This window comes from Aulonocara stuartgranti, assembly GCF_965226115.1.
Source record: "Aulonocara stuartgranti genome assembly, chromosome: 12".
In the NCBI taxonomy this organism is placed as follows: Eukaryota; Metazoa; Chordata; class Actinopteri; order Cichliformes; family Cichlidae; genus Aulonocara; species Aulonocara stuartgranti.
Window position 1 is genome coordinate 18,946,995 of NC_138948.1, and position 19,935 is coordinate 18,966,929.

General features: G+C 39.8%; 2 protein-coding genes across 3 annotated transcripts; one reads left to right on the forward strand and one right to left on the reverse strand.

The window, feature by feature from the left end:
- Positions 1–2,422: 2,422 nt before the first annotated feature.
- Positions 2,423–7,535, forward strand: mat2ab (methionine adenosyltransferase 2Ab; the record flags this gene model as incomplete). 2 transcript variants are annotated; one of them, XM_082554330.1, is made up of 9 exons in its annotated part: positions 2,423–2,666; positions 3,405–3,482; positions 3,572–3,694; positions 3,786–3,898; positions 3,988–4,131; positions 4,212–4,430; positions 4,508–4,690; positions 5,066–5,199; positions 5,657–7,535. In XM_082554330.1, the coding sequence occupies exons 1-9, from the start codon at positions 2,573–2,575 to the stop codon at positions 5,757–5,759; spliced, it is 1,191 nt and encodes a 396-aa protein (XP_082410456.1). In that variant the 5' UTR covers positions 2,423–2,572. The 2 variants fall into 2 exon arrangements, with proteins under 2 accessions (XP_082410456.1, XP_082410457.1); XM_082554331.1 differs by lacking the exon at positions 5,657–7,535 and having other exon boundaries at positions 5,066–5,203.
- Positions 6,459–19,922, reverse strand: cUnh2orf68 (chromosome Un C2orf68 homolog). Its single transcript, XM_082554334.1, has 4 exons — positions 19,682–19,922; positions 17,219–17,334; positions 16,981–17,123; positions 6,459–16,894 (listed from the first exon to the last, which is right to left on the reverse strand). Exons 1-4 carry the CDS (start codon positions 19,789–19,791, stop codon positions 16,772–16,774), a joined length of 492 nt encoding a protein of 163 aa, XP_082410460.1. The 5' UTR covers positions 19,792–19,922; the 3' UTR covers positions 6,459–16,771.
- Positions 19,923–19,935: the final 13 nt, after the last annotated feature.

The following is a 19,935-nucleotide window of genomic DNA, read 5'->3' on the forward strand; positions in this document are numbered from 1 at the left end:
TGTTCTCTTCTAATCAGACAAATAAGGCGATGACTTTCTGCGAACAGTATTTCTTATAACTCAGCAGTATAATGCATCATATAACAATATCATTCATTCACAATAAATCAGCAGTCTAATGTAATGCAAATCAGTTTAACAAATGCACTAGTTATCACCTTCTTCTAATTCAGGAGAATAATGCAAACTAAAACTACATAATAATTCACAATCTTTAATTAGGGGTATAACATGGCATAAAATAATATTATAATCTCACAAAAACCATGCATGGCTCTGGGCTTTTGCAAAGAAATGACAAGAAACAGAGTCTACATTGTGAAATCCTTTGCACAAATTACTGCATATTCATATCTCCTTTGGGGTGTCATTATAAAGGTAAATAGAGTAGCGGCACTACCGAGCTACATTTATTTCAAAGATAACAAGCAGTGAAGGGGACCTTTAGTCCATTATTAATCTAATGAAAAGAAATCAAAACTTATTGATTTGCTATTGTTTGCTATTTTAGATTTTCTGAAGTCTAAAATGGTCGGCAACAAACACATTGTGCAGAAAGCAACAGCAGGTACATCTTGCATCATACTTTTGCCCTGTGAAAGGAAACTGTCCACCCTGCACATTCATGATGAGTGCACTGATGCAACACTGTCAGGGACTGATTTGCTTGGTTTAGTGTCACTATACAAGGCAATACTGACCAAGCTAATAAATTCACAATGAAAATCCTCTGATTCAAAAGGCACTGTGGGGGGGTGGGTGTGGTCTAAACCTCTGTAAACGCTATGTCACTGTGACTGTTATGTCACTGTAATATCTAATGAAAAAAATAGAAATGGATGCAGAATGTCAATATTCACAATGACATGCAGAATAGATTTATGCAAGATGTCTCAGCAAACAAGTGGTTCACTAAGATATTATGTAAGTGTTTTGTCAGCTTCTACATGCATATCAGATTTGTGATAAACTTATCTTTTGTGGGTAAAAAACAAAGATCTATGTGTTCCTGTGAAGAAATACAATGTTCCCAAACTAAAGATAGATAGACTCTGGTCTCCTAAAGTGGAATGAAATCTTGTAAATCTTATTCTCTGTTTTGTTTTATGTTGTGACTTCTTTGCTTTTGTTTAAGTACTAAGTTTTAGAGATAATAACTAAATCCATCTGGGACTAACAAAGGTACATTCTCACAAAACATAGATGTTGATTATATTAAATAACAGGCCCTGGAGCATGAGAGAGAGAGAGGAGCATTTTTATTCTAATATAATCAAGTTGTGTTTAGATATAATATCCACAGCATCTGTTCCCCCCCCAACAGTCCAATTTTCATTGGTGGAAATGCATTTCCAGGTTATTCTGGCTGTGTCACCAGGGAAGCGAATGTTCTGATGTACCCACGATAGCAAAACTAATGCAACTTATCAGATTAATTACGCCACTGCTGGTTTATACCAAACTTTAATAATTGTTTCCAGGAAACCCACTTCTCATCCAGTACACTTAAGCCTATGATCAAATACTTAAAAACTAAAATATGGCACTCAATGGGAGCTGCATGGAATTATACAAAACAAACAATACCTTAAATCCGACTATTTACAATGCTTTCTATTTGTTGTCTAACCGGAATTTTTATTAGTCCAGCATACATGCGAGCTCAGCCCCAGCCGGTTAATCCTTGGTGCTCAATTTGTGGCCTGTAACTTGAGAATTCAATTTGAGTTTTGATATTTGTATTGGAAGACAACAATGCTGTATTCTTTTTTAGTCCAAGGCATTAATAAATTCAAGAAGGATGTGTTTGGGTGGAAGGCACCGATTTTCAAACTCTGTGCCACTTTAGAACCCAAATAAATGCTCCCCCTCTCCTCACCTTACAATTTTCACTCAGTCACTGGCAGCTCAAAGCACCAAAATCTACTTTGTTTACACAGTTTGTGCGTATTCAGCTTAGCTTCACTCCATATTTCCCCTTTGGTAGTCTATAATAGATCCATGCCTAAAAAGGAATTCCACGCACAGTTTCAGGAGTAAACAAAATAAGTTTATGATCTCAAAAGGAGTTGGTTTATAGTCAGATCAGAGCAAAAATTATTCTTTAATAGTTTTAGCTGTTAAAGGTGGGCTTCTGACCTGACCAAACTACCACATACGATGGGACAACCTGGATGGATTTACAAGATCATCATTCTTGCCACACCTTCACACGTCCATATACTTTAGGTATTATACTATTATTTCTAGGGAAAAACCTGCATATCGGCCATGTCACTGTAGCATCTACTCGGCACGTGTTCGCTATCAAATTCAGCACCGCATTCTCGGTTGGTGCGCCCCCTTCATAGGCTCAGTGGTACGGTCCGCCTACTCGTTACGTCATGGCGTCTGACTTCGCAGGATAAATACAGCTGCTCTGCGCAATGAAGCTCAGAACACCGAGACGTTAGGGGTTGTCCTTTGAAGAGCTGGGAAAACCGCCGAGGCAGTGCCAGTAATACGTAATACCGACTAAAGACGTTACCAACCCCGTAATTTAACGTTTTCGTACCAGTGGCAGCCGTTAACGATGATGAACGGACAGATGAATGGTTTTCATAACTCCCTCATTGACGAGGACTGCTTCTTGTTCACCTCGGAGTCCGTCGGGGAAGGACATCCCGGTAAGACGCGAGATGTCGGCCTTCTATCGTTCTGGCTGATGAAATAAGCTACATCTCTTGCTTTTTTTTTTTTTTTTTTTTTTTTTCAATAGTTTGTCCCACAAACTAGCCTATTACTGTATTAAAATGAACAAATAGGGAGTGAAATGACAACATCGCGGCCCTTTTTTCCCTCTTCTTGTACCTTGGCCGGCTTCGAGACCACGCGCTACTAGCTGATGTAAGCTAGCTAATCTTAAGTGAATAGGTCATTCTGTCGCGTGTCTCCGCCACCGGCAGCAAATGTAGCACAATAGTCATAGTGGACATGATGACATTGTCATGTGAATTGTTTCTTATTTACAGTATCGTTATTCGTTTTAACTGGTTTATTTATTTTTCTCATCCTGCCATCCGTCCCTATTCATGAAGCACGCGGCTGTTTGTGTAGGTGACTCCTAACACAGTCGTCTTCATCCCTGAAGATGAAAATAGACTGTGCATTTTATCAGTCTGTCGATATGTAGTTGGTTCAAACATTTATAAGTGTACCGTGCTTGCCTTCCGGTCTCCGTGGAGTTGCGCGGGCTCTCTTTGACGCCACACGTGCGCATGCTGACATGGCGACCGCCGAGACTCCGGTCTATTCCTCTTGAGTATGAAGGGGGACAGTTTGCGCCGACGTGCGGCATTTTACGTTTAGACCCTGTGATGTGATCGATGTTGCCGTTTACTCACGTTATTGTTTTTGTTTTTCAGACAAAATCTGTGACCAGATAAGCGATGCAGTTTTGGACGCCCATCTGAAGCAGGATCCAGATGCCAAAGTTGCATGTGGTAAGTAAATATTTCCTATCTTGTTTGCTTTGGCTTCACTCCTGTGTTGACACCAGGGTATTGAACTACATGTGAATTGCCTCATGCAGAGACCATTGCCAAGACTGGGATGATCCTACTGGCAGGTGAGATTACCTCACGGGCCACGGTGGATTACCAGAAAATTGTTCGTGACACCATCCGCCAAATTGGATATGACGACTCCTCCAAAGGTGTGCATTGCTTTACTGATTTTATTTCCCTTTTTTTTTTCTTCTTTTTTTCTGTAAGGACTGTTCTTAAACTCCTGTGTGTTCTGCCTAGGTTTTGACTACAAGACGTGCAATGTTCTTGTGGCGCTGGAGCAGCAGTCTCCTGACATTGCTCAGGGTGTTCACATTGATCGCAATGAGGAGGACATCGGAGCTGGGGATCAGGTTAGTATTGGCCTGAGTGTTCTGAAACCACAAATACAACATGTTGTCCTTTAACAGCTTTTTAAAACTATAATTGTCTCACTCTGCAGGGTTTGATGTTTGGATACGCCACTGATGAGACTGAGGAGTGCATGCCTCTCACAATCGTTCTTGCCCACAAGCTGAATGCCAAGATGGCTGAACTGCGCCGCAATGGCACCCTTCCATGGCTCCGACCAGACTCAAAGACACAGGTATTCATCATTTTATTTTCTAATTTTCACTAGCAAAATGGGTTGTTCTAAAAAGTTGCTCATTTTGTTTCTTTTCACAGGTTACTGTACAATACCGCCAGGACCGCGGTGCCATGCTGCCAGTGCGTGTGCACACTATTGTCATCTCTGTCCAGCACGATGAAGATATTTGCTTGGAGGAGATGAGAGATGCTCTGAAGGAGAAGGTCATCAAGGCGGTTGTTCCCTGCATTTACTTGGATGATGACACCATCTACCACCTGCAGCCCAGTGGTCGTTTTGTCATTGGAGGTCCACAGGTAAATACCTTTTCATGGCGTGTTTTGTTTATCGGGAGCTATTGAGCTTTGAGTTTACCTTGATTCCTTCATTGCAGGGAGATGCTGGCCTCACCGGACGTAAGATCATTGTAGACACTTACGGAGGCTGGGGAGCCCATGGTGGCGGAGCCTTCTCTGGGAAGGATTACACAAAGGTGGATCGCTCTGCTGCTTATGCGGCACGCTGGGTGGCCAAGTCCCTGGTGAAAGCTGAGCTTTGCAGGAGGGTGCTGGTCCAGGTGAGTGGTAGTGGTAGAAGCTGCGTTTCCACACGGCATGTTCAGAAACATTTTCTTTTTTTAAATATATTTTGTCCTATTGGGGTTCATCAGATTGGTGGGTAGCTGTGGTTTCACTGTGCTCTAAAAGCTGGGTGTAGATTAGTTCTTTTTTTTTTTTTTTTTTTTTTTTTTTTTTTTTTTTAAATCAGCTGAAGACTAATTTAAACCCCTAGCCCCATCTTCGAAAGGTTCATTTCCTGTGGTGGAAATACAGCCAACCCCCCCCCCCCCCCCCCCCCCAAGTCTTTATTTCAGGGAGCAAGGCTGCAGCAGACTCCTGCCTGAAGTTTTCTGTTTTCCTGCTTGATATAACACATCTGTGTGCTGTATTAGGTGTCGTATGCCATTGGAGTTGCCCACCCCCTCTCGATTTCTATCTTCCACTATGGGACATCCCACAAGAGTGAGAGGGAGCTACTTGACATCGTGAAAAAGAACTTTGATCTCCGGCCTGGAGTCATCGTCAGGTAATGTATAACCTTTGAAGCCACCGCCTCACTGATAGCACAGTTCCTGGAGGATTGCTGTATGTTAGTTTCTCCAATCTGTAGTTTATTATATCCAAATAAACTATATATAGATTATTAATTAGGGGGTGAGGTAATAAACAAATTGCATTAGGTTAAACACCTAAGCTTCAGTGGGGGCAAACAGCTTATTTAGTGGGGGGTCTTGTATTTGGATTATTTAGCTCAGTTAGTGGTTTTATAAATGGGAGGAGTTTGGTTTCTGCAAGCTGCAATGTCCTGTGGTTAGCAGGGTAAGTGTTGCGTCTTCACGTTCCTCTCTTTACCAGCCAGCCATCTAATTGATTTTTTTCGCTGTCGCCACTCCCCACTGGCTAATTCGAGTATTATGCCTGTGTGTGTGCATTTGAGGTCACTGGATGTGACTGCTGCTAAAGAGTCTGATTATGTATTCCAGGGATCTGGATCTGAAGAAACCCTTGTATCAGAGGACCGCAGCCTACGGCCACTTTGGCCGAGACTCCTTCCCTTGGGAGGTCCCCAAAAAACTCAAATACTAAACCTGTTAAGCTTTTACCCCCAGGCTTGTTGGTGTATACTACAGAGAAGCCTCCAAGGTTCCGGGGGTGAAATGCCCTTTTCTCTCATATTGGTACCATTTAACACATTAACCGCTTTCCTCACTCCACCTCCCTTCTTTTGTCTTGTTACTGTTTTTCTGCTGATTGCAGTATCGTGCTGGGTCCCAGGAGGCATGCCTCAGAAACTTGATGTTTTAAAGAACTAGATGAGTTCCATGAACTCATGCACCGTAGTACTTACTGTTCTCCCACGTCTTGAGGTTCCCCCCGCTTCGTATTGTGATGCGCTGAGTAGCGGCGTTCAGCCCTCATTTTTGGCATTCCACACTCATCACTATCGTCACTATCACTGTCATGGCGGTAGTATAATAGGCTTTATGTGATATTCCTCTTAATTTACTGGTGCTACTAATGAGTCTGCATGACATCTAAAAGAGAAAAATAATTTCAAAGTCCTCTCAAGTGCATATTTGGAGTCGTGTGATCTGGCTGTGTCCCCCTAAAATTGTTAGCTTCTCCATTCCTCCTGTTGTCAGCCTGGTACGGTTGTTCCTTGACCCCCAGTGTTCATTTATCCTTTTTGTTAGCTTGTTTTTTTTCCCCTCATCCTTGTGGAGGATGCTAGAATGGCACAATTTAAAATTCAAGGGTTGTTGCTGTTTTCACTATTTAATAAAAAAAAAAAGAAAAAAAGCTATGCATTGCAGGCTAAGGGGCAAGCCAAATCCTAATTATTCAAGCTCTTAAATGAGCATTAGGCCTCAGACACCCCTGCAGACCTTTGCTGTTTTCTGACGTAATACAGAAAAGTCAGAAGCTGCTGTCACTGCTCTGGTCTGCAGAGGTTTTGGTTATACTTGAAGGTTATGGGAAAAATTGAATTGCTTATGCATTGAAATTCAATTTTAAACTAGTCATTAAAAAAAAAAACTAGTTACACTTGATTATTTTATTTAATTTTTTTTTGTATGCTTTGAAGTGACCTAAAGACTCCATTTCCCTCAAGTGTATATAGATGGCAGGTGTAGCTACAGAGAAACCTGTTTCATCTTTGTCCTTAGAGGGGTGTGTTCTTTGCCACAGTCTTATTGGCTAGGAATTAAACCTCAACACTATTTATTTGTTCTCTGAAGCTCGGCGTGGATACAGAGAAGCCGAAATTTCAGAAGGCAGCTTTAAACAAACTTGGGTATTAGGTCTTGACTTTCTTGTGACGTGGTCATTTTGGTGTTTGGCTTGAGGCTCCAGAGTGTTGTACAGAAAAGCTTTGGACTGCCTCGGCAAGAAAGTGTCACTGGCTAATTGTAAATGACTATTTTACAACTGTTTTTTTTATTTTTGGACTGCAGAACTTATTTTTTTAGGCAGGTTAGTTATCGAAAATCCCATTTTTAAAAAATATCTGGTGCAATTATTTAATTTAATTTTTTTTTGGCTCAAGCCTATCCCCGTTACTGTGATGGCAACATTTGGTTGGTGTAGTACAGAGAAACCAGCCTTGTTTACATGTCCATCTCATGTGTGGGATAGAAGTTTTGGTTTTGGTCCCTTTTTTTTTTTTACTACTTGGAGGTCATCCCGTTGGCTATAGTAAGTGTAAGAGTGCCTTTTCTATTTCCTCTGCTCCCCATTTGCTTTTCTCCCCACCACCAACATGCGTTCAACTTCCAAAGGAACACGTAGCTCATTCTGTATTAAACTTCATGTCTGGACTGGGTAGTTTCCTTCTCTGTAATAAACAACTACACCTCTCAAGTGTCTTTGTGCTTTTTTTATTTTTATTTTTATTATTTTATTTGGGGATGTAAAAAAAACGCAACTGTAACATTTTAAGAATTGTGATGCAGGTTGACTCAGGCTCGGGGTCCAAAGGTGGTGCTGGAGTCTTGAAAATTCAGATTGCAGTACAATGTGGTTGTGGGTGGGGAGAAACCCTCCAAGATTAATGCTGATCATTAACATTGGTTTGAAAATCATACAAAATTAGAATGGGTTTATAAATAAACTGCAATCCTAATGGATACATGTACACATTACCTCTTAATCACTTTGTTTAACTGTTTGGCATTCATCGTCAGGGTCACTGGTAAGGCTAGCATCACTTAACCGGGGGAACTAAAGGGGTTTCAGAGCCACTGGACCAGTTTCAGCCCTGAGCAATGTTCACTGCGGTCTTTTGATTTGTTACTAGCAGCTGTCAGAACAAGATAAAAGTCAGGTTATTTTCATGTGACTTGGAGCACAACCAACACCCTGGCTGAGCTTTTTAAGCTCAAATTGTAGCTGATAATTTGGTTATATGGTAGGTAGTGGGAATGGAGGAAGCTCCAAAGAGTAATTTGATCTGTGTACCCTCCCACCCTTCATGCACGCTACCAAGCAACAATGTGGTACCAGTTGTGGGGCAGATAATACTAGGCACACCCAAAATGGTTTTGAGGGGGAAAAATACAAACATTTAAAGATAGTTTTAACAGTCAGGGCTGTACCAAGCAAAACTGACCTCATGTACACTCATCACGTTATGCTAATAGCTCCTTAAATTCTACATATTTCTGACAGAAAATCGAAGACTTTATACACACTGAGTCACATAAAAGCGAAGCCACTTGTACTGTTTCAAAACAGACTGAAAAACTTTGGGTATGCATACCTGTATAATAATAAAGATGGACAATAATGTGTCATGATCTGGTTACGGCAATAATGATGAATGAGGTTAAATAGCTGAGGTCAACCATCCAAAGCAATAAACAGTGAAGAAGACTGTGCAGGCAGGGTCTGCGGTAATGTGTGGCTGAAAGATGGCAGTGAAGGTTTACAAGATGGCTGGAAATCTGTGTGGACACGATTGGAAATAAATACACCAGATGGACAGCTCAGGTTGAGTGGTTTGGAGACAAAGGGAGGGAAAAAAAACTGCATACCTCCTGCTGCCTTAGCCTTTAACAAAGAAAATTGTGCAAGATAATTTGTGGTGTAAGTCTTCAGTTAAGTTCAGCTCATGTTCGGCAGTTACATAAGACACACGTAATGTATTCTAACCTGCCAGCCAGGTGTGTGCAACACCTGGCTGGCAAAAAGGGAGGAGCAGTCTTCACTTGTTTGTGTAACAAGTTCCAAAACTAACTGATTACAAAACCATGTTTTGGTTTCATTGCTTGGTGCTGGACTATTCATTCCAGCATGTTATTTAATGTAAGTGATCCTGTACACATAAAGAAATAACTCTTAAGTTAATAAAAGAGGTTTGCAATGTTGCGTTTTTTTTGGTTTTCATATCGCTTCCTCTTCCAAAGGGAAAGTTTAATACCTAAACTGTACACACTGAAAAAAATGAACGTGTAATGTAATTGACCTCTTACCTACTGAGTCAACATCCAAGAAGATCAGGAGATCCCACAGTTAAAGGTTGGGTTTATTGACGAGTAGTCAGTGATTGTGAAATCTGCGACACAGCTGGTTGGGTTTGTGTAGTGATTATACTTTTAAAAATCTTTATTCATTTACTTTTCTGCTCTTTCAAAATGCCTGTTCAGTTAATGATTTAACTAGAGAAATTCTAACATTGAGACCATTTTTGCTCTTTTAAAAACAGGGTCAGGTCATAACTACATTCTTCAGCACACTTTATTTAGGTTAAGAGTGATGTTCACATGTCACAGTGAACCTTGAATTGATAGCAGAAAAGCTTGCTCTGTGACATGTCGACCATTTCCCAGCCCTTCAGTCAGTATACTTAGTACTCTGACACGTAATCACTGTAACTCAAGCCTAAACTTGGGAAACTATTGTAAATCAACACCCAAATAGTATAAAGGTAGCTGTAAGTGTAGGAAACGCACAAGGTGAAGATTAGTAGGGAAAGACCTGCAGATATAGGAACTAAGAATTTAAGATTGAAAGCATTTACAGAACCATCGACATTCTGTGTCTATACAAAGGCGATATTATCAGGAGCATAGCAATATTGTCAAATATCTAACTAGCCAGAAGCTTTTATATATAGGCATATTAACTCATGAAGAGCTTCACTTTTAAGTTATTAAGTTATGTTGGTTGTTGTGTTTTATGAGCTGCAGCTTTTTCACACAGACAACTTGTTTTGCTCATCTTCACCACTTAAGATTAGTGGTGAACTGTAAAATCCATTCATGAAATACAGTACAGTAAAAGAAATGTCATTAAGCACTCAACTCAACAAATTTGCAACCTCTAAATACATTATACATAATAATAATATTACACTTATACTTCCTCATCCTGGAAACATGATTAAACCTTGCAAGTCATATTTATGCTACTTTTAAATGATCAAAGTCCCCAAAACAAAGCATATCCCTCCAGAGCTATGACCTACCCTACGACCTACCAGCCAATGATTTCTGCAAATGCACATAATCTGCTAAAGAATTGCTTGAAGAGCATTAGAAAGGACCAAAGGCATTGATGGAGCCTCCAAACCTCCATATTCTGTTTTTGAGGATCTGCAGGATCAACACAAGATCCATAGAGACCAACAAACCAGCACCACACACCACAGGACACCTCAGATGGTCTCATTTCCATGCTGTTTTGGAGGCAAAAAGCTGAGTTCATAAATAAAAATCTGTTTATAAAGTTTAGGGTGCTTATATAGAGACTGTAAAGGGTACCGATTAAACAGATAATCAGTATTAACATGATAATTAGTACTAACGCGTCCATACAAAAGGCTTCTTTAAAAAGGCTAAAAAATGCTGCCACCATCAAACATGTCTTTAAGTAAATAAGTATATCAAAGGGAATATACAGTGTAAACCTTTGTCATTTGCCTAATTTGTGTCCAGTTGTACACCAAGTATAAGTCTGAGCACAGCTCATATCTGTGTTTGGCACTGAATGTTCTAAATAATCCACCTTACACTATAACCTGCCATTCAGACAAAATGCAACTTGATGGTAGCATGCATTTACCCAATTGTGTGATTTTTATTTATTATTTATTTTTTCACCGTTTCTTTGCATATGCTTTGGGTGAATTTGTTTGAACTTCAAAACTGTTAAAACATTGCGGTGTCTTAATGGACTGACTAATGGTTTGCTCGATACCTTCCAAATAAGTGATCGTAATGTGTCTGAAATGTAAAAACAAATCCATGGTTGTGTAAGTACCGTAATGAGCAATGACCCTGAAGCAAATTCCAAACACTGCGATTTGAGCTTCAAAGGGGAACATGTCCCACCCTTTCTTAACCGAAGATAATATTTCCAGTTACATCTCAGAACTCATCGGTCACTTTGAAAAGGTTGAGCACCCGTTTCAGCTACATTTGAAGTTGTTAACCAGAGCAAAGCTTACAACAAATTGATGAGATCATAGTAATGATTAATAAATCGATAAAATGACATAAGATCCCAATTTAGCAGTTTGAAAGGTTTGCACAGATATTTCTTTTATTATCAAACACCCATGAAACTTTATGATGTGATATTTTAGTCATTTGTACTGTTGGCATTCTGTTGTGAAACATGTCATTGTTAGCATGCAACACAAGGTAATATGTTAATTACAGTTTTGTAATGAAAGCAATAAAAAGGCCAAATATGGTCTGAGAAGATTCTGTTGTCATTCCTAATCACACCAGAATGTCGGACAAGTTCGGGCAGTTCACACAGCTCGCTGCCAAAAGGAAATGGCAAACAACTGTTAAGAAAAATATTTGCCTCCGGAGACAGGTGTATGCAAAGAATTTAGACTGAGCCGCTTAAAATGTTTAAAGTTTAAAGTGAGAAAGGGTAAATGCAACCAAATAAACAATAAAAATGTCCCTTTGTTTGTTTAACCTCCTAGGACCTGGCGTCCACATATGTGGAAATCACATTTTTGGTTGTCTAGACCGAAATACAAAATTTTGCTCGACAAGGGCCTGATATCCACTTATGAGGACATTATACTGCCTATTTTATCAAAATTTAAAACAAATGTCCTCATATGTGGCTCTCATCAGGTTAAAGAAAAAAAAATCTGCTGATTCTTTGTTTTTACATACATTGGGTCTCAATATGCACAAATATAAAAAAATAAATAAAAATGCATGCCATGGAAGAGTTCGAGTCTTAGGAGGTTAAAGGTTAAGTTTCATTTTTATTTTGAAAAGTTAACATAAAAAAATCACCTGCAGTTTAACCTGTCGATGACCTGCTGAGGGAACGTCACATTGAATGGAATATTATGCTGAGAACAGTTTTTCCTGTACTGAATGCTTCACTCCAAATCATGTAGATGTTTTATTGGCATAAAAGTCTGTGCAGACTGAGATCTAGTGAGTGTGATGCCATTTCAGTATAGGGAAGTGTCGTGTTACAAAAAAAACCAAAACAAAAAAACAGTTTAAAATGATAAGGGTTTAATGGACTGGTTCTTGTATGGAGCTTTTCTACTCTACTACGCACTATATACTACGACATCCCTCATTCAAACAATCAGTTTTTATTTGCTTTCTAGTTCATTCGCACACATTCACACTCCCATGATGGACCGCAACTTGGAGTTGAGCATCTTTTTCAAGGATACTTTGGCATGACTGTCAGCCAGGGATTGAAGCACCAACTTTTCAAGGTTCAAGGTTCTTTATTTGTCACATGCATAGTTATACAAGTATAACACACAGTGAAATGTAGCCTGACACGCTCCTCGACATGTGCACTTTTTGGTTAGTAGATGACCTGGTTAATCTCCTGAGATGATCTGAGTTTTGTGAGATGGCACGTTATCCTGGTGAAAGCAGCGATCAGAAGATGGGGACGCTATGGTCATAAAAGGATAGATATGGTCTCAACAATACTCAGGTAGGCCTCAGTTGGTACTAAGGAAATACACCCACACCATTACACCACCACCACCACCAGCCTGAACCACTTATACAGGCAGGATGGATCCATGCTGTCACGTTGTTACATTGAATTCTGACCATGCTTTTTGAATGTTGCAGCAGAAATCGAGACTCATCGAGGAGTTGAACAGGTATACCTAATGAAGTTGGGTGTGAGCATATTAATTTTTCTACTGCAAAGGTCAAACTTCAACTGAGAATTACTATATGCTGAGCAAGAGAAGCCTTACTGGAAATAACTTCTAGGAACCTCTCCCTTTCCCTTTTACGGAGGACTGGATGTACTTCTTGACTCTGAAATTTAGCCTTGCACATACAGTTACAGTCAAGTTCTGCTACTCGAGTAACATCACTAGACTTCTTGGACCCAAATTGTGGTTACTGGTCGTACTGCAGCAGCTGTGCATTTCCACTACAGCGCTCGACAGCTAAGCATCTATATTTAGCCGAATGTTAGTAGAGGGGAGCTCATACTTGAACAGCCCTGAATGGGCAAGAAGACTCACCACGGTAACAGCACCATGGTACCAACAGAGGCTGTTGCAACTGAAAAGCACTGAGAACTAATTAAAGGAAAAAGGCTTGGAAGCTTGTTTTTCAAGAACAATGCACCACACACACACTAAGCAGATCTTTTTTCTTATGTAGCAACGTGCTGATAAAGCTTTAGCCTTTTATTGGTGGTTGACTTAAGCATGCTGCAAGTGGAATACAGTCATAGTGAGAAGGGCAGAGGCAGGTCAGCTGTTTAGTTGAGGTCACCGGCATTCACTGTCAGGATTAGATGACAGCTGATACAATATCTGTATGTGTTTGCTGTTGCTCTACTGTACTTTTGCAGAAAACTGGACTTCCTCCTCCAACTTTTCTGCACAAGATGTTTGCCTTAATTTAGCTTTAAACTGTTAACAAAGGGCGAAATAAAATGTGAACTTGCAAACCACAAGGGAACTCAAGAGTGCTTTGTTTTTTAGTTACACATTTATAGATGAGGCTTTTGTAACACATTTGTTTTTAAAACGAAAATGCATCGTCAGCTAGCAGTTCGTTTTTTTTGTCACAGTATGTATTTCATGATTTGGCTGTTTAGAAAGACAGGTTATCTTCACAGTATCTTATACCGACAAAGTGCAGTTACAAAGGTACAGCAGATAACAAGGTAACTGTGAATCAAACTGAGTCATTGTCAGTTCCAAAGTTGTGCAATTGTGTTTTTGGGGGTGGTTGGAAGTTCTTTCGAAGTGTTATGACGTTGAGATTAAGTAACCCAGCCTCAATTCTCTGATCTGTTGTATAACATCCGTCTCCGAGACTGCTCCATTTGGTTGAGAAAAGTTCCCAAGCCAAATGCTAAACCTCAAATGCTGATCTCATTACAAATTTCAAGATGCGTTTTATTATAGTATATGATGGTATAAAGTTGGATTTCTATTTAGTTACAAGAACATCAAAAGCAAGAAAAAAAGAAGAGAAATTCAGACGCATGGTCGGGTGATGTGGCTCGAGGGTCTCGCTGTAATGATTTAGCTGGCAAAGTAAACAGAACTCTAAACTCCCCAAACATTGAGGGGTCAGATATTGGATGCTAGGTTTGACAATAGTGCTCTTGTTGACAATATTTCAGTTCAAGTGTTTAGTACTTCAGTAAATAAATCAAGACAAACAATGTGATGTAGGGCCTGATAGTAGAGAAGCTGAATGGCTGACTGATTTTGACATTGGGTCAGTATGTTTGTTAGTGGAGTGTATGAACATCTACTGTATGTAAAAAATAAAGACAATACAAACTTGCACATTCTTGCAAATAGAAACTGTATGTTTATGGTTTCTGGATTTTTCTTAATTTGTCTTTTTTTTTTTTTTTTAATAATACAGCAGTGGATGGGAAAAGAGTCTAACCAGTGCTTTTTACCACAATGGCTAACCAATTGGTGCTTTGCTAAACTGCATAATTTCACCCCTTAAAAGCTTTTCACAGGCAGAATTAACGTACGGAAGAAAAGGTTTTGAGTTACATAATTTCTAATGATAAGCTACACTAAGGGTCGGGTATTGAATTGTGAGCTGTGATTGGGCCATTTCAGCCAACTGGAAATCTGTGTAACTTTAGATAATCTGCTGAGCAGCAGAGTAGCTACCCTGGGAATGTGTCTCCCTCCTTCAGTCACATGCTGCTTAAGAAATGAAAGCAAGCTGGAGGAGGGCGTTGACGGCATGAAGGGGAGTGTTTCGGTTCAGCCAATCAATTTGCACAGCCCACTCCTCCTTGACAAGGCTTTGTGTAATATTTGGCCCGCCCTGTGATCAGAGGATGAAGTTTGCATATCTTCATACGTCAATAAAAACAATGTAGTAATCTCCCACTATGGCGTGGCTCAACAGTTTATCTGTCTAAATGTCAAGTCAGTTTTGTATTTTTCCATAGCCAGGGAAGTGGAGCTTCCCATTTTCATTTTCGAGTTTGATAGGAGACAGACATTTTAACATGTGCATGCTATCGGCCTTTTAGGGGGACGGACCTTTTTTTCCTCGTTTTTTCTTGAATAACTGATAGACATCCGTTTTAAAATGAATCCTGTCGTAGCTGTCAGGTAGGGTCTTACGAATCATAGGAATTTGACTTGAGGCATTTTCACAATACATCACTAGCGAGTTCCAGCTTGCTTGGTTAAGTCAAAGTAGAAAAACAAATCATAAACTACTGCTCCAGGTAAAAAGGTGGGGAAAGAAATAACATAATAGTGGGAAAAAAGTTATACAAAAATCACAATTGCTTAAATAATATGAGAACAGGTACAACTTCACACAAACTAATCACTCCTTTTGGTCACAAGATGAACATCTGCTTTGTCACAGAAAACTCAAGTTCATATTTTAGAGCTCTGCATAGCAAAATATAAAACTGCCACTTGAAATCTGAACTCTACAAATTAAGAGTTTTTCCTGTGTATAGGAGGCTATATATTGTTGGACAAGCAGCCCCAATGAGATGAGATTTCTGACAAAGCAGAGGACAGAAGCTCTGACTGAGGTGCACAAAGATCCTGAAATGGATACAAACCTAAGGTGCTACTCCATGTACAGCAACTTGCCACCTAATTCTTCATAGCCCCTCAGAGGGGGAAATATTAGAACAATTCAAAGTGCCCTTTTTATGGAAACTAAACTGTTTAGTAGGTCTCTGTAGAAAAATGCATTCTTTATACAGAAGTACAGAGTAAAACCTGATTTAAACAGAAGGAAAACTACAGCAGAGGTCTGTGTGGTTATATGACTGATGCTGCCACCTGCTGAAAATGTGATGTGAAACATTTGTCAAATCAAAGTGATGCCGTATTTTTCTATGTTCCAGTATTATATTCATGTTTAAAATCAGAATCTCTGTCATATAAGATGATAAGGAAAAAAAAAAAAGTGGTGCTCAGCACCATAAAACTGGACAGCAATGCATGGCTTTTATACATTTTATATGTAAAGTGTCATTCTCAAAAAGATATTACAGTATCAAAAATAAGCCTCTCAACAATCCAAAATAAATCAGAGCACTGAAACCTACAGAACAGTTACCAACCCAACATCTACTAAACTCGGACTTCAAAACTAATTTCCCTCATTTCTTAAACACAGGATTGCTGACAGACCGATGATCAGCTTAAAACACTTCGCACAAAGAGTTCAAATCTTAATTTAACAAAACAGAATCTTTGTAAACACAAGAATCACAGGACATGGAGGACAACACTTTTAGGACTCTGTGCTGAAGAGTACCTGCTCTTTCTAAATGTAACTATTAAAAAAAAGTAACAATTTTCAAAATGTCCAGTCAACTTAAATGTGTCCTCAATATGTGAATCAGAGAATAACACAACTGTCCAAGGTCAAGAATTGCAATTAAACCTGAAAACAACTCCCAGCCATAAACTGTGCTCTTCCTTCTTGCGAAAAAAAAAAAGGCCTGAATACAAGTCTCCATGTTAGATCTCTGCTGACAGTCACTCTAAATGATCCTTCTTATACCCTTAATGCACAAGAGTGCTCTGGAGGAGTGCAGAACTGCAAACGAAGCATTACTCCTCTGTGTGTGGAGCTCCTTTATGGTCGTAATCTGTTGATTGCTCAGCGTTTGTCTCGCCTTTTATCAATTTCCTTTCGAATTCGAACCTTCAGAGCTGCCCGCATGGCTGCATCCAGGATGTTCTTCTCTGCAACACGTTCTACCACCTTCTCAGGCTTGTCTTCCTTCAGAAACAGAGGGCATTTAAAGGAATTACACACAGGAAATGACCAAAGAGCTGAAAACACCATAAAAAGAAATCGGCATTAACCTTGTGCACAAGGATGGATGTAATGGTACCAGAATCTGCTTCATATTCAAGCCAAAAGAGTTCAGTCCCACTGGCGTCAGTCTCTGTGCTTGATCCACTCTCGTTTTCTTCAGCATCAGCACCGGCCCCTGGCTCTGAACCATCTGAACAATGAGCGCACACACACACACACACATTATCTTCCCGCTAATGGGTGCACAATCAGCACAAAAGTCAAGAGAAAGCACATCAGTCTTACGTCTTCTTCGAGGATGGTACACTTGCATGTCAGGTCGACGGGGTCTTCGAGGGGTTGTGGTGTGTCTCCGCCGCTGAAGCTCTTTGGCTTGCTTCACTTCTTTATCATAGTCATCTCTGGAGAAAGGGAATCAAAATTTTGTTAATGCAGAAAATATGACAACTTGGTTGTTCCATGGCATATGAATAAATAAATAATAAAAATAAAACCTAAATCAAGAACATGTAATAAACAATTTGTTCATTCAAAAAGAAAGAAAAGAAAAGATTAAGCCTCAGAAATATTTTTAACTCTTCCCTGTGATGCTCTCATTTTCATCTTACTGTTAATTTTACCTGGCTTTTTTTTTAATTACATGAAATTAATGCTAAAACAGCAGAATGAAACAACCGCATTTAGTAATAACCTGTCATGTGGACTACTATCAAAGTCACAGATTGCAGAATTCTCCATTTATTCAAACCCAAGCATTAATGGAGTAACACTGTTTTTTTAATTGTGATTTTTGACTTGACTAACCACTGTATACAGAGGTCACCTTTTAAATAAAATTGAAAGACACTGACAGCAAAATGCCCCTTTTTACCAGTCAGCCAGTCTTCAGCCAGTATTGAGAAGCTTAAATACAGGCTTGCAATGTAATTTGGGGATTTTCTTTGAACAGTCTTTTTGTGTGTGAAATGATTCATGGAGATGATATCCATGCCTACATATGCATGTATGTAAATTTCTAACAGTTTGTTGTATAGTTCAGAAAATGCATTATGAAAGTAGGTCGTTCCTATGTAAATTTGGCACAAAAAGTAAGGTCCATTATTTCTTTCTTGTAACAATCCACCTTGCAAATAAATCTCATACCGTTGGAAGCCTTTTTATTTGCCCTTCAGTAGTCCCACATTTCTAAGGAAAATGCATTTTTCCTAACATATGCATTGAATGATCAGCAGAGGTGAGTATGGGGGTTTTGCCATGAAAAACCTGCTAAATCTTCTCAATACCAAACAGCCTATTCTGCTATTGACTCTTGTTTGGTGTTGTCTACTGAACTAGATGATTTAGGTCTTAAATTTTTTTTAGCAATTTTTTAATCCAAGAAATATGGGGCTATGCATGCAGCAGTAACCATACGCAGCCTCAACAGCTTGGCATCTTCTACGCTGGTCACCGGTTTGGTCCACATCCAAGCTGATCACATAACTGTTCAACAGGGTCAGGACTTCAGGTAGGACATTCCATCCTCTTCACTCCCAAAGACCGGAGCTGAGGTGGTCCGCTCTGTTGTGGTGACCACCATTTGCAGAATCTCATCTCAATATCTCTTGCCTTGAGATTGGCTCAAATTTTGGCAAGCCTCGTTTTTCCACCAAAGGAGATGCTGCCCCACGTTATAACACTACCTCCACCAAAAGCTGCTACCCTATCAGTGCAGCAATCATCACAGTGTCCCAGTGCACATGTTGCCAACAGCAGCGCAAATTTGCCTGATGGTGAACAGCAGTCATGGCAAGCCTCCTGGCAGCCCTATGACCCTGGAGATTGGCCTTGGGAGTCTGGTCTGGATTTTCTGGGTAGAGCGCAGTCAGTCATACTGTTCTGCAAACCTTGACTGAAAATCTACAGAAGTCTGACTTCTGTTCCAAAGTGCTGACAGGGTGAAGAAACAGTCTTCTTATTGTGTCGTCTTCTTGGGATTCCCATTTCGTCGCCTGTCTGACATCCTGCGTCAAATAGAACTTGGCCCTTAATTTGGATAAGGTACTTGAAGTTGCCCTATTGGCACGTACCCTGTAAGGTCCACGATAACAGGTGGTGCTAATCCGGCAACAACCAGACACCTGACTGTCTGTATCCGGGGTACTAGAATCTCAAAACAAGAGTCAGTAGCAGAAAGAAACTGTTTAGGATTCACAGAGAAGATTTGCCAGGTTTTTTCATGGGCACATCCCACAAGTGGCACAATTTAAGAGGACATAAACAGACTTTACAGTGAAATATCACTTATTTTCAAAAGCCAAATACAGATTTTCCTTACCTTTTGTGCCAAGTTTACTTGCTATACTGAAATGCATTTCAAAGAAACCTACAAACAAAAACATTATAGAAGTGAAGTGATGTGTTTAATTGCTTTCCTAGTATTTTTTGGGGTCTGTCGTGTTTTCTGTCAAAAACAAGTTAAAAATGACCCTCCTTTTCACAGATGCACGCACTGATTGAACTCAGTTTTTTTCAGTATGCAGTTGTTCATCATTTTGCTTCTCAGCATCTTAAATCAAAACGAACTGGTCACCAGGCCTCTGCGACCTCCCCATATATTTTAGCTCCGAATGTAAAAGCGTGTATGTTAATAACAAGATAACATTCACTTAATCATAAAATAACTTTTCACTACTAATAACAACGATTATGTTTTTAGCTGAATGACCTATTGCACTAGCATACGCTAATAGCAGCTGAGGAACTCGCCTAGCAATCTGGTTCCTCCGGATATGGTGCAGGAAGCCGTGGCTCATATCCAAGCGGCCACCTGGTTTGTATTTCAGCTCGTGGACCCCCTCTTCTCTTAAAACATCCATTTCAGCAAACCGCTTCCAAACAAAGTCAGTATTTAAGCACTACTGATTGCAACAAGTCCCAATCAGAGCACTCTGAACGGTCAAAAAGCTATATAGCTACGGCTAACTAACGATAACATGTTGTCCAATTATAATGCTCCCTGA